Source organism: Taudactylus pleione, unplaced genomic scaffold, assembly GCF_031769625.1.
Source record: "Taudactylus pleione unplaced genomic scaffold, aTauple2 ptg000967l, whole genome shotgun sequence".
Taxonomy (NCBI): Eukaryota; Metazoa; Chordata; class Amphibia; order Anura; family Myobatrachidae; genus Taudactylus; species Taudactylus pleione.
The window spans coordinates 10,098,904-10,117,616 of record NW_028285368.1 but is presented as its reverse complement, the minus strand read 5'-3'; the positions used below and the strand labels follow the sequence as shown (position 1 = coordinate 10,117,616).

At 43.1% G+C, this 18,713-nt stretch overlaps 1 protein-coding gene across 1 annotated transcript in view; it reads right to left on the bottom strand.

Moving 5' to 3' along the window:
• SHOC1 (shortage in chiasmata 1) overlaps positions 1–18,713 on the bottom strand; it is a 420,839-nt gene that overhangs the window by 126,311 nt on the left and 275,815 nt on the right. Inside the window, exons 12-13 of the mRNA XM_088460117.1 lie at positions 13,186–13,656; positions 2,371–2,511 (exon numbers count right to left, since the gene is read on the bottom strand). Of these exons, the coding sequence (XP_088316243.1) occupies positions 2,371–2,511; positions 13,186–13,656 (612 nt within the window). The remainder of the gene's footprint in view (positions 1–2,370; positions 2,512–13,185; positions 13,657–18,713) is intronic.

Below are 18,713 nucleotides of genomic sequence, written 5' to 3'. Positions count from 1 at the left end.
ACCTAACCCCTAACCCTCCTTAGGGGTGCCTAACCCTAACCTCCCCCCCAAGTGCCTAACCCTAACCCCCCCTTCCCCGCTGCCTAAACCTAAATCCCCCGGGAGGGTGCCTAACCCTAAGTCCCCCCTGGGGGTGCCTAACCCTAACCCTCCCTCCCCCTAGCCTAACCCTAACCCTCCCGGGGGGGGTGCCTAACCCTAAGTCCCCCCCGGGTGCCCTAAACCTAACCCTCCCCCCTGCAGCAATCCGCTCGCAGCGCCCGGCATCCCATTCGATCGGGATGCCGGGCCCCTGTCTCCCGGCGTCGGGGAAATGACAGGCGTCTAGATATAGATGCCCGACATTTCACCCTCGCCGGGAGAAGACAGTCGTGAAGCCGGCCGCCGGTATTAAGGCAGCCGGTTTCCCAATAGTATACCCCTGCACAACCCGTTAACGTAACTCTTAATATAAAAAAAGGCTTTTAATGAAGACATAAATGTAAAACCCCACTACTAAGAACATATGGGTCACTTAGGAGCCTAATCATGATCCCTTATAGGTCTATTACTGTACACGTACTAGTTTCCACATGAATTTTGTAATGGGCCCAATCATTATTAGGGGCCACCTAGTATTCAGCAAGCTCCAAAAACTAAGTTTTCAGAGTTTACTTGTGGGAACCCCAAATACAGATGGTGTTAATATCCAGAGCCCCGCTCCTTCCTATAGGAACAAGGCCTGGGATTGCGTAAAGGGATCTGAGTGGTTTCCTCTGCTGCCTCTGCACTGCGAGACCTGCAACTGTCTGCATGAAGGCAAGTCAACCATGTGAAATCATCGGGATTGGGCAGTGGTAAGTAACACTGTTACATCGGTAGCAGTGTTTAGGATCGAGGGACAGTTGCTTTTTGGAGCAGTTGTTCCCACCCCAGAGCAATTCTAAATTGCTCCAGTACTTAAGTATCCACTTCTGCAATTCTCGCCCAGTTGGATATTTAATTACCTGGGATCACCAGGCCTCCAATGATAAATAGGCCCCTTAGTGATGCAATATTATTTATCTCAATTCAACAGTGGCGGCACTAACAAATAAAAATGAGACAGGTGCAGAGTTTTCACTGAAGAAAAAAATATTATATGCTGAAATGTCGGTAAAACTTCTGCAACCTTTTTATGTTTATTTTGTGAGTGCCACTACATATATATGTCATACACACACACAGCAAAACCTGAACTATCTAAAATTAGTCATCCAGTCTGTATATAGCATACCTTTTGCAGTTTGCAGAGGCAGTGCGATGCCAGCAGTAGGGGTAAGCTGCATGAGGTCTTGATGAATTGGAGTCCCAGGTCGCCTTCACAGACCACAGCTCAGCTGAGGCTGAGCTGTAGCTGCTCACTGAATTTGTGGATGGGTAACGTCTGCAGCGTGACATCACGTGTAGGAGACACTGAGACCCTATGTGGCGCAGGGAGGGCTTTCACTGCGCCGCCATTTGTATTTATGCCCAGGTTTCCCTGACCCCCTGCTCTTCCGGTAGATGTGTAGGAGGGTGCGTGGTGGGGACCCGACTGGGTTTAAATGGGCAGGGCCTCGGACAGCCATGGAGAGGCTGTTTAAGGGAAAAAAAAATGTTCCTGTGAACCCTGTCAATAGCAGATCCTGTGGGAGCACAGGCTTACTTTCATTGGGGGCCTGGAGCAGTAGCTCCACCCACCCCATTGTTAATTCGGCCCTGGTGCCTCAGCAAACACAACATCATGTCCGCAACCCCCACTAATCAATGCCATTATTTGCGGAATGGTAAAGCAGAAGCGGGCCACTATGATGCAATTTAGAGTGAAAAGCGTCATGAAGCCGTTTCTTGCTAGTAAAGTTGCATACTTTTGTCAGTATAAATACAAGGAAAAAAACTACTGACAACTGGAAGGAAACACATACACTTAGATCAATAAATAGGATGTAGTTTCTCTTTTAAAATGAGTTACCAAACCCCGCCTTTACAGTACAGGTATCCATGCTTGTGTCAAGATGGATAAAACAAATTGGCTAAGGTACTAATTACATCACCTGTGCACATTTAAAGCAGAGTTGCTCCAAAGTCCGTCATTACTGTCTAGGTCCTAGACAGTAATGACGGACTTTGGAGAAACTCTGCTTTAAATCATGACTATCAACCTTTTAACTAATTGCCTGACATGGTCGCATTGTTTGCAAACAAAACGTATTGCCTTTTTAAATATAGGGCATAACCATGATCACAAGCACGGGGTTTGTTTCTTAAATAAACCCTTAAGTTACAAAATATCTGTGAAAAGACATTTGTCCAGTATTTGTGCGGTGTGGTTACAAAATGTGAGTATAATCTACATATGCAGTATATTACCTGAAGGTGTAATATGTACAGTTATTAGATGGTGCTTAGAATATTCTTCGGACCTCTTTTCAGGACTGACATCAGATTCGGCATCACAAGATACAACATTGTTTTCCTTGTGCTCTGGCCTGCTGTTCTGTGTACCATTAGCTTTTAAATCAGAAAGAGGTAATAAATAAAAGGTGAATCCTTATACAGAAGAAAAGCTCAGGGAATTATATGTACAATTGAACATTTCACTGAATATATTTCACCTGTGGTCAATCTGACCATAAGTATTTACCTTCAGTTTTTTTTTCATACTGGTAACAAAGGAGCAGATAACATTTGATGGATTAGTGTAATATATTGCAGAAGTATTTACAAGTAAAGCACTTTAGCATGTATTTGAGAGAGCCAAAACATGAAACTCTCCATAGACTGTAATAACCTAAGTATATGTGAATGAGGTACACAAATGTGCAAATAAATACAACATTGTCATATATAATAAAAACTGTCCCGATGCTACCTCACTTTTATAATTAATGCAATAGAAGACCCTAAAGAAAGCAATATTTTAACAGTAAAATATTAGGGGCTAAAACCATCTACAGAAACTATGGAGGTTGTTTTGTGGTTGAAAATGGAGGGACCCTCCATCTTAAATAAGGTGGTCCTTAGATTTTGTAGGCATCCCCTGAAATACCCATAATTTCTTAATAAATATGCCCCTTACACAGAAAAAAGAAGCAGAGGTGTAATGTTATTGGTGTTGAGACTCTTTCACTGGACAAATCCAAAGGTTGATGCAGTGATTCTACAATCGCCAAAGGAAGGATGATTCACACCACATATCAATGTGTACATACTGCTGGTAGGTACACTTGAGTTTAAACTCTCCAAACTACCTCTATTGAAATATGAAGTTCCAATAAATGTATACTTGACCTTTTGTCAGTATCAATACAAGGAAAAAACTAAGGTAAACTGGAAGGAAACACATACACCTAGATTAATAAATATGATGTAGTTTCTCTTCGAAACTACTCTTTAACCACTTGCCTGGCATGGTCGCATGAGATGCGACCACACCAGGCTGGGCTTTCCCTGACATGGTCGCATCTGATGCCAGTCAGAAATGCCCACTAGGTGGCTGCGGGAAGCTAATCTTCCAGCAGCCGCCTATATCAGAGGGACCCATAGGGGTGTTTATTACAGTCAACGTTTCGGAGCTCTAAATCTCCTCCTGCTAATTCCAGGTCTTTCTGAAGCTCTCCACAAGTGGTCCTTGGCTCTTGGACAACTCTTCGATAATTACTTTCACTCCGTCAGAAATCTTGTGAGGAGCACCTGGTCGTGGCCGGTTAATGGTGAAATGTTCTTTCCACTTCCGGATTATGGCCCCAACAGTGCTCACTAGAACATTCAGAAGTTTAGAAATCCTTCTGTAACTAATGCCACCAGTATGTTTTGCAACAATAAGGTTGCGAAGGTCTTGAGAGAGCTCTTTGTTTTACACATCATGAGAGGTTTCTTGTATGACACCTTGGTAATGAGACCCCTTTTTATAAGCCATCAGTTGGGACTGAACCATCTTATATTAGTTTGCAATGACAAGGGAAAGGATTGCTTTCTAATTACTAATAGATTTCAGCTGATGTCTTGGCTTTCCATGCCTTTTTGCACCTCCCATTCTTCATGTGTTCAATACTTTTTCCCTGTGTCATTTCACATTATCGCATATAACTTAATTTAGGGACATCTATGGTTTGATCTCTTTGCGTGTGTGGATTGCATGGGTTGTTGCTGTAATTTGGTGAAAATTTCATTACAATAGCCCCATTACAAATATATTTACTGAGAAAACTGTTGATGTGTTCAATACTTAATTTACCCGCTATATCTATATCTATATATTTTTTTTTTTTTTTTTTTCTCTCTCTCTCTAGTTTGGGGTCACTTAGAAATGTCCTTATTTTTGAAAGAAAAGCACTGTGTATTTCAATGAAGATAGCATTAAATTAATCAGAAATACACTCTATACATTGTTAATGTGGTAAATGACTATACTAGCTGCAAACGTCTGGTTTTTAAAGGAATATCTACATAGGTGTATAGAGGCCCATTTCCAGTAACCATCACTCCAGTGTTCTAATGGTACACTGTGTTTGCTAAGTGCATTAGAAGACTAATGGATGATTAGAAAACCCTTGAAAACTCTTGTGCAATTATGTAAGTACAGATGAAAATGGGTTTGCTCATTAGAGAACCTATAAAACTGGCCTTCCTTTGAGCTAGTTGAGTATCCGGAACATCACATTTGTGGGTTCGATTATACTCTCCAAATGGCCAGAAAAAGAGAACTTTCATGTGAAACTCGACAGTCTATTCTTTTTCATAGAAATTAATGCTATTCCATGCGAGAAATTGCCAAGAGACTGAACATTTCCTACAACGGTGTGTACTACTCCCTTCAGAGAACAGCACAAACAGGCTCTAGCCAGAGTAGAAAGAGAAGTGGGATGCCCCAGTGCACAACTGTACAAGAAGACAAGTACATTAGAGTCTCTAGTTTGAGAAATAGATGCTTCACAAGTCCTCAACTGGCAGCTTCATTAAATGGCACCCGCAAACCGCCAGTGTCAACGTCTACAGTAAAGAGGCAACTCCGGGATGCTGGCCTTCTAGGCAGAGTGGCAAAGAAAAAGCCATATCTGAGATTTTCCAATAAAAGGAAAAGATTAAAATGGGCAAAAGAAAACAGACATTGGACAGAGGAAGATTGGAAAAAAGTGTTATGGACAGACGAATCGAAGTTTGAGGTGTTTGGATCACACAGAAGTTGTGAGGCGCAGAACAAGTGAAAAGATGCTGGAAGAGTGCCTGACGCCATCTGTCAAGCATGGTGGAGGTAATGTGATGGTCTGGGGCTGCTTTGGTGCTGGTAAATTGGGAGATTTGTACAAGGTAAAAGGGATTTTGAATAAGGCTATCACTCCATTTTGAAAAGCCATGCCATATCCTGTGGACAGCGCTTCATTGGAGCCAATTTCCTCCTCCAACAGGACAATGACCCAGAGAATACCTCCAAATTATGCAAGAACTATTTAGGGAAGAAGCAGGTAGCTGGTATTCTATCTGTAATGGAGTGGCCAGTGCAGTCACCAGATCTCAACCCCATTGAGCTGTTGTGGGAGTAGCTTGACCGTATGGTACGCAAGAAGTGCCCATCAAGCCAATCCAACTTGTGGGAGGTGCTTAAGGAAGCGTGGGGTGAAATTTCTTCAGATTGCCTCAACAAATTAACAGCTAGAATGCCGTAGGTCTGCAATGCTGTAATTGCTGCAAAAGGAGCATTCTTTGACGAAAGCAAAGTTTGAAGGACAAATTATTTCAAATAAAAATCATTATTTCTAACCCTGCCAATGTCTTGACTATATGATCTATTCATTTTGCAGCTCATTTGATAAATAAAAGTCAGTCTTCATGTAAACCACAAAATTGTCTGGGTGGCCCCAAACTTTTGAACGGTAGTGTGTGTGTGTGTGTATATTATATATATGATAGAAGTAATAATGATCCAACACTCACTGTGTATAAATGCAAGACGCTTGCTCTGGTGCCCTCCTTTAGAGGGAACGGCGTCCGCACCACATATAAGCACAACAGGCTGCACTCAGAGATCCTTAAACAAGCTGTGAAAAGTTGCAGTGATTTATTGCAAAATCATCACCGACGTTTCGGGGAAACACGCCCCTTCTTGCATCCTGAAGAGGCGTGTTGCCCCGAAACTAAACAATCCTAAAACTAAATTTCACTTTTTAATACTTTGTTGCAAATCCTTTGCAGGCAATTACAGCCTGAAGTCTGGAACGCATAGACATCACCAGATCCTGGATTTCATCCCTGGTGATGCTCTGCCAGGCCTCTACTGCAAATGTCTTCAGTTCCTGTTTGTTCTTGGGGCATTTTCCCTTCAGTTTTGTCTTCATCAAGTGAAATGCATGCTCAATCGGATTCAGGTCAGGGGATTGACTTGGCCATTACATAACATTCCACTTTTTAGCCTTAAAAAAGTCCTTGGTTGCTTTTGCAGTATGCTTCAGGTCATTGTCCATCTGCACTGTGAAGCGCCGTCCAATGAGTTCTGAAGCATTTGACTGAATATGATCATATATTGCCCGAAACACTTCAGAATTCATTCTGCTGCTTTTGCCAGAAGTCACATCATCAATAAATACAAGGGAACCAGTTCCATTGGCAGCCATACATGCCCACGCCATGACACTACCACCACCATGCTTCACTGATGAGGTGGTATGTTTCATGAGCAGTTCCTTTCCTTCTCCATACTCTTCTCATCACTCTGGTACAAGTTGATCTTTGTCTCATCTGTTCATAGGATGTTGTCCCAGAACTGTAATGGCTTTTTTAGATGTTGTTTGGCAAACTCTAATCTGGTCTTCCTGTTTTTGTGGCTCACCAATGTTTTACATCTTGTGGTGAACCCTCTATATGCACTCTTGTGAAGTCTTCTCTTGATTGTTGACTTTGAAACATATACACCTACCTCCTGGAGAGTGTTCTTGATTTGGCCAACTGTTGTGAATGGGTTTTTATTCACCAGGGAAATAACTCTTCTGTCATCCACAACAGTTGTTTTCCGTGGTCTTCCGAGTCTTTTGGTGTTGCTGAGCTCTCCGATGCATTCTTTCTTTTTAAGAATGTTCCAAACAGTTGATTTGGCCACACCTAATGTTTTTGCTATCTCTCTGATGGGTTTGTTTTGATTTTTCAGCCTAATGATGGCTTGCTTCACTGATAGTGACAGCTCTTTGGATATATTGAGAGTCGACAGCAACTGATTCCAAATGCAAATGTCACACCTAGAATCAACTCCAGACCTTTTACCTGCTTAATTGATAATGAAATAACGAGGGAATAGCCCACACCTGTCCATGAAATAGCGTTTGAGTTGATAGTCCCATTACTTTTGGCCCCTTAAAAAGTGGGAGGCATATATAGAAACCGTTGTAATTCCTACACCGTTCACCTGATTTGGATGTAATTACCCTCAAATTAAATCCAAAAGTCTGCAGTTAAAGCACATCCTGTTTGTTTCATTTCAAAGCCATTGTGGTGGTGAATAGAAGCCAAAATATGAAAATTCTGTCAATGTCCCAATATTTATGCACCTGACTGTGTGTATATATATATATATATATATATATATATATACACACATATATACATACACACACACACGTCAGGCGGGGGTGCGTGGTGGTCCAGTGTTGTCCGCAAGGGGTCAGGCAGGCATTTCGGAGGTTCAGCGGCATCCACGGCGGGGTGCAAAGGGGTGTGGGAGGGCCAATGGCGTCCGCAGGGGGCTCCGACGCCGGCAGTCATTGGACAGTGACATAGTGACGTCATGACACCAGGTCACATCATGACGTCACAGCACATCCAAAATATTCTGGTTCTATTTATTTTTAACATTGATGTTATAGGTCAATTTATTTTTATTATGGCAGTCCTGTACGATCAAGACTTGATACGGGGCCTCCGCTTAGGGATGGTATACTATACATGGCCACCATCGATGATTTCCAAACCGATGTTAATGAAACATCGGTGGCTGTGGTCTCAGCTGTCAATGGCCATCAATGTTTAAAAAAATATTGTTTTAATAAAATCGTGTTGGATAAGTTTTAAAAAGATGTTCTTGACCTAATTCAGTCATAAAAAACCCCCGACAATTTCTGAGCGGTTTTTGGAAAAAATATTCACCAGTTAAGTGGTTAAATGAGTTTCCCAAATTCCGCTGTTACAGTACATATATCCATGCCTAAGTCCAGATGGCTAAATCAAATTGATTGAGGCACTAATTAAGTCTGTATAAAACTTAACTTTTAATAACAATAAGTAAAAAATGCAATCTCAAGGAGAGTACAGCAAACAGACACAAATATAGAACTGAAAGGTACTTGTTATAAAAAAGCTAGGACCAAGCATAAGGTCTCACTTGATGAAAAAATGCAATAACAGGTTTGTACACAATTTAATAACTTTTAAAACACTATTTAATTTGGGACTGGATCACCACATTAGGATAATCTAGTATAATAACTACTATACTTAAACATTGATGTTGGATTACTACCCTAATAATTCTGTTTGGTGTTGATTATTTTCCTGAAATACCACAATAATCAATATTCACATATTGTGATCTAATTTTATCATGGTATTAAAATCCAGATGTTGGACTACTACCCGAATAACTTATTAGGTGTTGATTATTTTCTAACCATATTGTAAAACTCAACATTTTACCAACTTCGATTATATAAGTTCTTCAATTGCCTTTTTTCACTTATTATTATTAAAAGTTAAGTTTAATACAGATGATCTGCTCGCTAAGGTAGGTGAGTGCCCTAACCAAGAGGGTACTTTTTTGTTGTATTACTCTTTGGGTGCACCTCCACACTTCGTATTCAACATTTCTCATAAAGGGCTGAATTGTGTCATTACATACTTATTGATTCCTTGAGTTTTTATACCAGTGCATTGGTCTTCCCTTCCCCCTTTCCCCCCACATACTGTACTAATTAAGTCACCTGTGCTCAAACATGGATATCCTTAAAGCCTGGACTGTAAAGGGGGACTTAGGGGAAACTCTGCTTTAAATCAAGACATTCAACCTTTTAACCAATTGCCTGATGTGGTCGCATTCTTTGCAAACAATGCGACCAGTCAAAAACGCCCTCAGACCAACTGCTGGTAGATAATCTTCCGGCAGCCACCAATTACAAAGGAACCTCCTTGTCCCCCTGCATCCTTGTACCCTCCTCCTGTGTCTGCCATGCAGCTGATTACTGTTGATTGTGCAGCCCAGAAGCACCCCACACTCCTCTCTGTAGCCGCCGGGGAAATGTAAATGAAGCAGTCCTCAATCTCTCAGTGGATTTGGAAAGTATAGAATAGTTTTTTTTTTTTAAATAAGATTAAAACCACCAGTGTGTGTGTACTGTGTTTATTTTATTATTTTCTACATGTGCCAGTGATCCATTATTGTCCAGGCATGCTTGCACTTGTTGTCCACAAGTGCCGGCATGCTGGGGTAGGCTGTCTGGGATTTGTAGTCCACCTGTAACAAAAAATATTATTAACTATTTTATTACCATTAACCCCGCCTCCACCGCCACCAGGGATTCGTGTACACATTTAATTTTTGGAGTCCCCACTTTCCGAGGAATTCGGATGATCAGTTTGGTGCAGCAGTGGGACAGTGGAACCCCATGCCCCCGACTGGTCCAGCCTTGTGCTGGTTATTGAAAAATAAGGGAAACCCCACACGACTGGGTCGGCGACCTCGGCCGGGTCCTCACAGCACACGGAGGACCCCAGCTGGAGCCGGACGCCGGGGGCAGGTAAAGAACGGCTCCCTACTGCAGGAAGCCACATCAGTGTGTGTCACCACAGGTGTGGAGACCACCGGTAGTGGTGACGAAGAGGGATGCTGGGAGGCCCGCATCCCCGCTAAACCACCAGAGCACTTGAAGGCAGCGGGGGATCTGCAATGCTGGTGGCATCATTGCATTATAGTGAGCGCCAGTGGGCAAGGATCCAACTAGGTCCCAGAATTTCTTCCACCAAGACATCTGAACCCGGAAGCAAGCAGTCCTGGCCTACCAGACCCCCGGCTGCCAAACCAGCCGACCGATTGATGGGCGAGGCCTCTCCCTGGGGAACTCCAGTGTGGGAGGACGGCTTCCGTTTTTCTCCGACATCTGGATGACACCCACATCAGACACCTGGGTTCACGGTGCAGTCTCGCAGGGCTATGCTCTGACCTTCAGGAGACATCAACCGGCACGGTGATTTACCACAGGCCTTCCGGGAAATCCGGGAAAAGTAAAAGCACTGCGGGAGTCAATTCACTCTCTTCTAGCCTCCAAGGTAATAGTTCCTGTCCCTCAGGATCAGAGGGCCTCTGGCTTCTACGCCAATCTCTTCTTGGTTCAGAAGCCGAACAGCTTCTTCCGTCCAATTCTCAACCTCAAATCCCTCAACGTATTTGCGAGTTTCCAAGTTCGGTATGGAATTTTTGCGCTCCATCATTTAGGCTTTGGAACCAGGAGATTTCATGGCCTCCTTAGATATTCAGGATGCTTATTTACAGGTGCCTATCTGACTCAGTCACCAGTGTTTCCTCTGGTTTGCAGTCAAGGAGGAGCACTACCAGTTTCGGGCCTTGCCCTTTGGTCTTCCATTGTTCCTCCTGTGTTCACGAAGGTAAGGGCGGTCATGGCAGCTAACTTGCGGCGCATAGGTATCAGAATTCTCCCTTACTTGGACGATCTTCTTATCCTAGCCAGATCTCCGGATATTCTCAGAGAGCACCTTTGCCTCACAATAGAACTTCTACAGTCACACGGATGGGTCATCAATTGAAAGAAGTCCTCCCTGACTCCGGCCTTGGAGATGCTCCAACTGGGGGCCCTGTTAGATTCACGGGTTCAGAGAGTGTTTCTCCCAGTGGACAAGATTAGGGATCTGCAGGACAGGATTCGTGGGTTCTTACTTCATCGCCGAGTGTCAATTCACACCTGCATGTGGATACTGGGAACCCTGGTCTCCACCTTCGACATGGTGGAGTATGCCCAGTTTCTCTCCAGGCAGAGATTCTGACTTGTTGGAATGGATCCCATCTCCAGATAAAGCTGCAGACAATCGCCCTATCTCGGGAGGTTCGTGTCTCCCTTGCATGGTGGCTCCAGAGCTCCCACTTGGACAAGGGTCTCCCCTTGTGGATTGGGTTCTTCTCACCATGGATGCCAGTCTTGGCGGGTGGGGAGCTGTAACCTGCCAGCAGTCTTTCCAGGATCGATGGATGGCTCAGAAGAGCCATCTTCCGATCAATGTCCTGGATCTTCGAGCTGCCTTCAAAGCCCTCTGCAATTCCTTCAGCAACGCCCAGTCCAAGTACAATCAGATGGCCATTGCTTACATAAACCATCAGGTGGTACTCACAGTTGCGGCGCCATGACAGAGGTCAGTCGCATACTCCGTTGGGTGGAGCATCATGTTCCAGCTCAGTAGTTTTCATTCCGGGGGTCCAAAATTGGGAAGCGTACTTTCTAAGTCGTCAAGATGTCCACTCCGGTGAGTGGGCCCTTCATAAGGACGTCTTTCAGCTTCTAGTTCATTGTTGGGGCCTGCTGGAAGTTGATCTCAAGGCATCTCGGTACAACCACAAGGTACCGAAGTACAGATCTCGCACCAGAGACCCGGGGGCTCGTCTGGTGGATGCCTTGGCGGTTCGGTGGACTTTCAGTTTAATGTACATATTCCCTCTGATCTCAATTCTGTTTTGGGTTATCCACAAGTTTAAGTTGGAAAGCTCCCGATTGGCTGCGGAGGGCTTGGTATGCAGATCTTCTGAGCCTCTCCATCGACACCCTGCCGCGTCTTCCTCCATGGCCGGATCTTCTGTCTCAAGGCCTGTGCTTCCACCTGGATCTGATTTGCCTCGCTTTGATGGGGTGGCTCTTGAGACATCCATCTTCAGAGCTATAGGTTTCTCACGGTGCGTCATTCCATGTTGAATGCGTGGAAACTATCGCCAAAGTTTATCATCGGATTTGGTGCGCTTACTTCTGGTGTTCTTCCAGAGGTTATAACTCCAGATCCTTTCGGCTTTCCAGGGTTCTCTAATTTCTACAGTCCGGCCTAGATTGGCTCTTCATTTGTCTTCCTTAATAGTACAGGTCTCGGCCCTTTCGGTTCTCTTTCAGAGACAGATTGCCTTGATGCCGGATGTTCGTACCTTCTTTCAGGGTGTTCTTCATGTGCAGCCTCCATTTGTTCCTCCGGTGGCTCTGTGGGGCTTGTCCCTGGTGCTTCGGTCTCTTCGAGCCTTTGGATTTGGCGGGCCTTCGTTGGCTCACGTGGAAGACTAGTTTCCTCCTGGCTATTGCTTCGGCTTGGAGAGTGTCAGCTTGCTAACTTGACTGGCTTCTGCCTGGGCTGGGGTATAGGGAAGGAGCCTGCGCTGCACATCTCTGAAGAAAATAACTGTTTGATGCCCAGACTCCATCTGCCACCCTATATCCAAGCGTAGTCCCTGTGTCCTTTATGCAGTTCGAAAAAAAGGACTTAACAGATAAGGCATAAGGCTCCTTTTTCCCAGACCACAAACCAGTCTACTAAAGGACTGCTACCAGCTTATATATTCTATGGGATTTCCTTTATGAGCTGCACCAAATATGTATTGTTGACTGTTTGGTTTTAAGCACTGTTTTAGTTTGTATCACTAGTCTTTGAAATTGATATACAAAAATAAATCTAACAAAAGATTAGGATTAAGCATTACCTCTCCCCCAATTAAAATGAAATACTATTGTTTACCCCCTTTAAAAATCAAATGGAAAACCTCATTCATAAGCAGTCCAAATGAAACTGTCAATTAAGCAATGCGAAAAGACAATCACAACTTGAAATATATTAACTGCCAGGCTGATGATTTAAGGTGGCGTATTCATTACACATTATGCAATGGCTTGACAATGCTGCCGATAGACATCATCATAATTGTGTATGCACTAAGATCGGGAACCTCAAAAGATACTCCTCCAAAAAGAAGTACTTGACCTACATTTCTCCACCCCTATTCGACCTTTCCAGGGGAATGCAAGTTAACAATATGCAAAATTACAAGCATAGACCTATGTGTATGCATTTTTGCTGTGCATGCGTACTAAGGAAATACATAATTTATGCAAACAAATATACTCGTACATCCACCTATAATTAGCCCCACATTTTTTAAATAATTACCATGCACTTGAAGTTTCTCTGTCTGTTTGTTTTCAGCCTGACTTAATATGCTTTTGGTTCTAAGAACAATAAAGCTGGACAGCAGATCAGCATCATGTGCTTGTTTTTCAGGTCCACTATGGCCACCGTCCAGACACTTGTGTGCTTTACAAGTGTCTCTTAGATTAGTGTTAGTTGACTTTACATGACTGATTAATAATGCTGTTGTTGTTGATGGTAAAATCTGTTTTGGTTTATGATTTGATAAAGGCAGCAATGCGTTGGGTTCATCGATTTCATTCTCACATGTAACTGAGTGTGTAGTATCTGCAGTAGAAATGGGGTCTGCAAAAGTCACATTAATATCTCTCTTTGAATGGGGTCGTACGAGGATTATTTTACATGGTGAAGAGTCATGAGAGCTAGCCTGTTCTTCATGATTGTGAGCACTATTCTTCTGTTTCATTGAACATACATTTTCTTCCAATATAGCTAAAAAAGAAAAGAAAATTAATATATCAATTACAGTATATAGCAAATGTACTTGCTGGACTTAATGGTGTAGCCACACAGCAGCATAGTGGACAAGGACCCATAAGAAAACACGTGCTGAAGTAAATGAGATATGAAACCAACCCAGAGGAAGCTCTACTCTCCACATAAATATTCTCATCAACTGCAGCTTTATCCAGATATCAAAATACTGTATATACATCTTTATTAGTTCATTACATACAGTATGACCAGATATATTAGAATTTGATTTAAGGGCACTTTGCCGTGTAAACTTGAGCTCTCGCCACACATGGACGTCTCAGGTTTGTGAAAATCGGCTGTGGCATTAGCATAAGACGCAGCTGCACCTGACTACGACTCATAATGTCTGTTAAGGTAGGAGGCATCAGTCATGGCTGTACAGTTTTGCATGAACTACTGTATATACTACAACTAAAAATGAACGCACAATTGTTTAATGGGGCAGTAAATCAGGCTCTTTTTTGCCTCTTCAGTGGAGTACATTTATTTTTAATACTATTACTCCAATGCCAAAATACCTTGTGTACTAGGAAGAACCCCATAGCCTGCTTGCTCATATTCTGTGTCCCAATTTTGAGGTTCTGTCCCCATGCTGACTAGCCTGGGTCCGGTTCCAGCTATGATAAGGGGAAATACATATAGGTGCTTTTATACCATGTCAGGTTGGTAAACATAAATTACAGTTAGCATTGCTGGCTAGTAAACAAATATTGTTAGGTGAGGAGGTGACTATATTAGACTGTGAAAGTAGGAATGTATCTTAAAGCTTGCCATGGTCAGTGGTGTTATTGTCATAAAACACCATTATTAAAATTAGTCTTTTAGCTCGAAACAGAGTATAATTGGAGGTTATATGTAGTAAAATAAACCTTGGGATCAAAAGTACACATAGCAACTAGTTTGCAGCTCTCAACTGCTATAAGAAATGTGGTATGAAAATTTCCTGACCTAAGTAAGTGATGTGGGTACAATATACAGCCTCCATTGTTTATACAACATAGAAAAAAATCCTTGACACTGTACAAAAGAGCTTCATAACAATGTTTGCCTTTATACATTTCCTTTTAGCTCTTGTGTAAAGATACAAATGAGCACTATTTGTTTTCTCTTCCCAAGATATATATATAAATATATATTTGATGTCAATTACAAACATTTGCTGTGTTTTGGCACTAACACTGGTACATTTCACTTAGCAGAGACAAGTCACGTTGTGTACAAAATATTTAACACATAAGAATGTAAAATTACACCTTTAATTGATTTTATTAATTATTTTGTTATGTTACATATAATTGAGTTTACTGGGGCTCTAGAAATATGTATGTATGAAATAAAAAAGGGGAAGATATACTTTCCTTTCAAATTACAATTCTATTTTGTGGACAAACACAACAGGGCTAATGCAGACTTGAAAGCATGCCCATTTGCAGAGAGTACTTTCGCACTACACATGTTTAGATAATGAGTGCAAGCAAGTGTGATAATGCAGAGTAAGACACATCCTGATCATCTCATCACTTATGATCAGACAGGTTGAAGAGGTGTGGGATGGGGCGTTTTCCATGGGTGTATCTATAATGGAGAACAGGGGCCTCCCTATCTCAGGGGCCAGAGCTGCTCCAGTTGAGAAATCAACGCCACTCTGCGGTGTCTCTGTCAACTAGCCTGATGCCAGCGGGCACTTGAACCCACCATGGCTCCTTTTGGAGGTCTCTCCTCTGCCATCCCATGTATGGATGCACGCCAGGCTCCCTGTACCCTGCTACGGACCAAAGGGCTGCAGATCTACACAATAGCACTACTGCCAAGGTGCACAAGCACCTTGACGGCCCCACACAATCTATAGAGCCTGTTGGTTCATTCTGGACCTGGCACACTACAAACGTTCACCAACCCGTCTGCTCCAGACTGTCCCTGCAATACTGCTGGTGAGATGCTTCAGATATTGCTGTGTGGCTACTGCTGTTACTACTGTGCTAACCCCTACAATTTCAATTACTCCTCAAGCCAGATCGCGTCCTCCTCCCTTTTCTTTATAGTCTGCGGCGCTGTACAATATGAGTCAGTCTGACTTATTATTAGTACCTGCCTGACCTTTTCATAATGGTGCTGGCTGTGGGCCCTTTCAGTGTGGCGGGCCCCGGTCCAATGCACCGGCTGCACCAAAGCTAGTTCCGACCCTGCTTGGCATTGAATGGTAAGTACCAATGGTCTTGGGATGATTCTCCTAATAGTTTGCCAATGAAAATTTAACATTTGCCAGTTTTCTCTCTGAATGCAGATTTAAGATAAACAATGATTCACTACATTTATAAATCCACATATTTAAAATTTGCATAAGATTACACACACAAATACTTATTTCACCTGGGATTAAAAAAAAATACAATAGTAATAAAACCCAATATAGATAAATGCAATTACTATCAAACAATGAGGGCTAAATTTACTAAGAATTGTGTTGTTCCGAGATGCCATTCATCGGGGAGTTTAGTAAATCTCTGTGTCAGAAAAAACAGGCTAAAGGCAAACACGGCAGTAAAAACAAGATTTGAACTGCAAAACACGAGGATGGTAAAAAAATAAAACAGAATCAAATACACCATCGGTCAAACTCGGAAGTACTTTCCATAGGAAACAATACTTCACAGGAATTTACCAAGAATTGTGTTTTTAAACACGTTTATAAAAGCACTAAACCTGGGTCCCCTGTATTTCAATGAACCAGCACCGGGCTCCTGAGCTGGTCCTGATTGAGGAGATATGGGGAAAAAAATCTGTAGGGTGTATTTCCCTCAACCAGCACTGGGCTCTTACTAGCAGGGGGTAATGTCACAGCCAGGGGACACACTTGATGGGGTCTCCTGGCCGAAGCATTAAACCCCCCCCTTACTAGTAAGCCCAGGTCGAGGATTACTGAGAAAAGTGGGACACCCCCCAATAAAGGTGTTCCCCCTTTCCAGGTAACCCCAGTCCAGGCCTGACGCCCAAGACTATCCCTGCACCCCTGCGTGGTGGGTGCGGGGTTTATAGTGGTAAAAAATAGATTTAAAGTAATATTTTCTTTTACATGGGGACTATAGCAAGCCGGTACTTGGAGAACCACATGTACCAGCATGTGGGGCATTAAAGGGCCGCTGGTATATGTAGTCCTCCTGTAAAGGAAATATTAAAACAAAGACAGTATACACACACACCGTAAAGTTAAAATTTAATCCATACTCACCTTGTCCCCATTGCTGATCGGTCCTCTTCTCTAGTAGAATCCCAATATATGGTTAAAAAAAAAAATAACATACTCACCTAACCCTTGCCACAGGTCGGTCCTCTTCTCCCGTAGTATCCTCGGACCATTAAAAATAGCAAAATGTCATCCCGATGCATCCGGACACAGAAGAGCTGTATATGTACGCACGTACAGCTCTTCTCCGCAAGTGACACGACCTACAAGGTTTCCTGCACTTGTAGATCAGTCAGCCATTCAGCAGCCGATACTATAGTAACCTGGACGCTGATTGGCTGTGAGTGGTCTGGCTATCAATCAACAGCCAGGCCACTGATTGGCTAACAGACAGCCCCCAGCCTCTCCCAGCTAAGAGAATGATGTGTGCTTGCACTCATCACCCATCACTGCTGCAGCACTATATTTTATAACAGTGTGCCTAAGAGTTAATATTGACAGGTACCAATGACCAAATTAGAAAAAAAAAATATCTGGGCAACATCTACAATTATGCTCATAGATGCTGTACATTGCCCCCATTGAACAATAAGTGTATCTGAATATCAGAGCCGTAACTAGATTTTTTGGTGCCCTGTGCATTGACGCGCCCCCCCCCCCATTTTTTAAAGAGGGACATAAAGTAGTGCACCTGAAAAAGGGCCATGGCCTCATGGGGAATGGCCAGGGAAGAGATAGGGGAGGCCAAGAGATGCTGGGGATAAAAGGAGAGGAAGCTACAAGTGAGACTGATAATAAGCATGAAAATTGACAGGCCCAAACAGTGCCCCCTGCCCTGCGGTGCCCTGTGCCATGGCAGTGGTCGCACCACCCTAGTTACGGCCCTGCTGAATATATCCAGTGCAATACATTTTATGGCTATCAATATTGACTCATGAGCCACTATAGGACCTGATAAATATCTGAGAACCAGCGCTGGCTAACAATATATCTTTTATAAATACTTATTGAGAAACGGATGCATAAAAGGGAATAAAATAACAATTCACATTTATTATATTAAAAATAATAATAACACCATAAAAAAGGAGCTTAATACATAATGAAATGTTATCAGCTGCTAGGTGGACTCCTGACCCAGTGTATATAAATAGATGGTAATTAGGACTTGCTCTTAGGAAGTCTTTCAAAGTTCATGAACAGCAAATATTTACCAAGTAGTTAAATGGTAAGAAACAGTCCTCTTACGAAGAATCCGCAGATGGTGGGGCTGTAGTAATATTGATCCACTTGTAGCTGTGTAGTTAGAGCTGGATAGAGCAATAGCGTCCAAAACGTACTGTCACGATCCTGTCTAGTTGTCACCTTTTTGCCTTGAGACTTACCTCTGTCAGCTGCTCCATGGATCTGTGTTTGCAATTCTCCTGGGACATCTGCTCTGGCTGAATCATGCTGGCTGTGATATCTGTGTGTGCAGACTGCTCTCCTAGCCAAACTGATTAATCACCTGGACCCTGCTCTGTCTGTGAGCATTGCTAGTCTTAATTGGAATCACAGGTGTGGTCCTGATTCTCAGAGCTGCAGAGATGAATACTCCTTTTGCATGTTGTGCCTTGCTCCACTCTGAATGCCACTGCCAGACCACCTGTCTGCATCCACCAATCGCTGCCAGACTCTTGGTATATAGATCCTCCTCTAATAGCACTCAGTGCTTGAACATCTCGTTATGTTCCGTGGTGTACAACTTGTGATGTAGCTGTACCTGAGTTCCAGTGTGTCCCAGGCTCCTGCTGGTTCCTAGACCAGTGCTATCTGTAAAGCCTGCTAC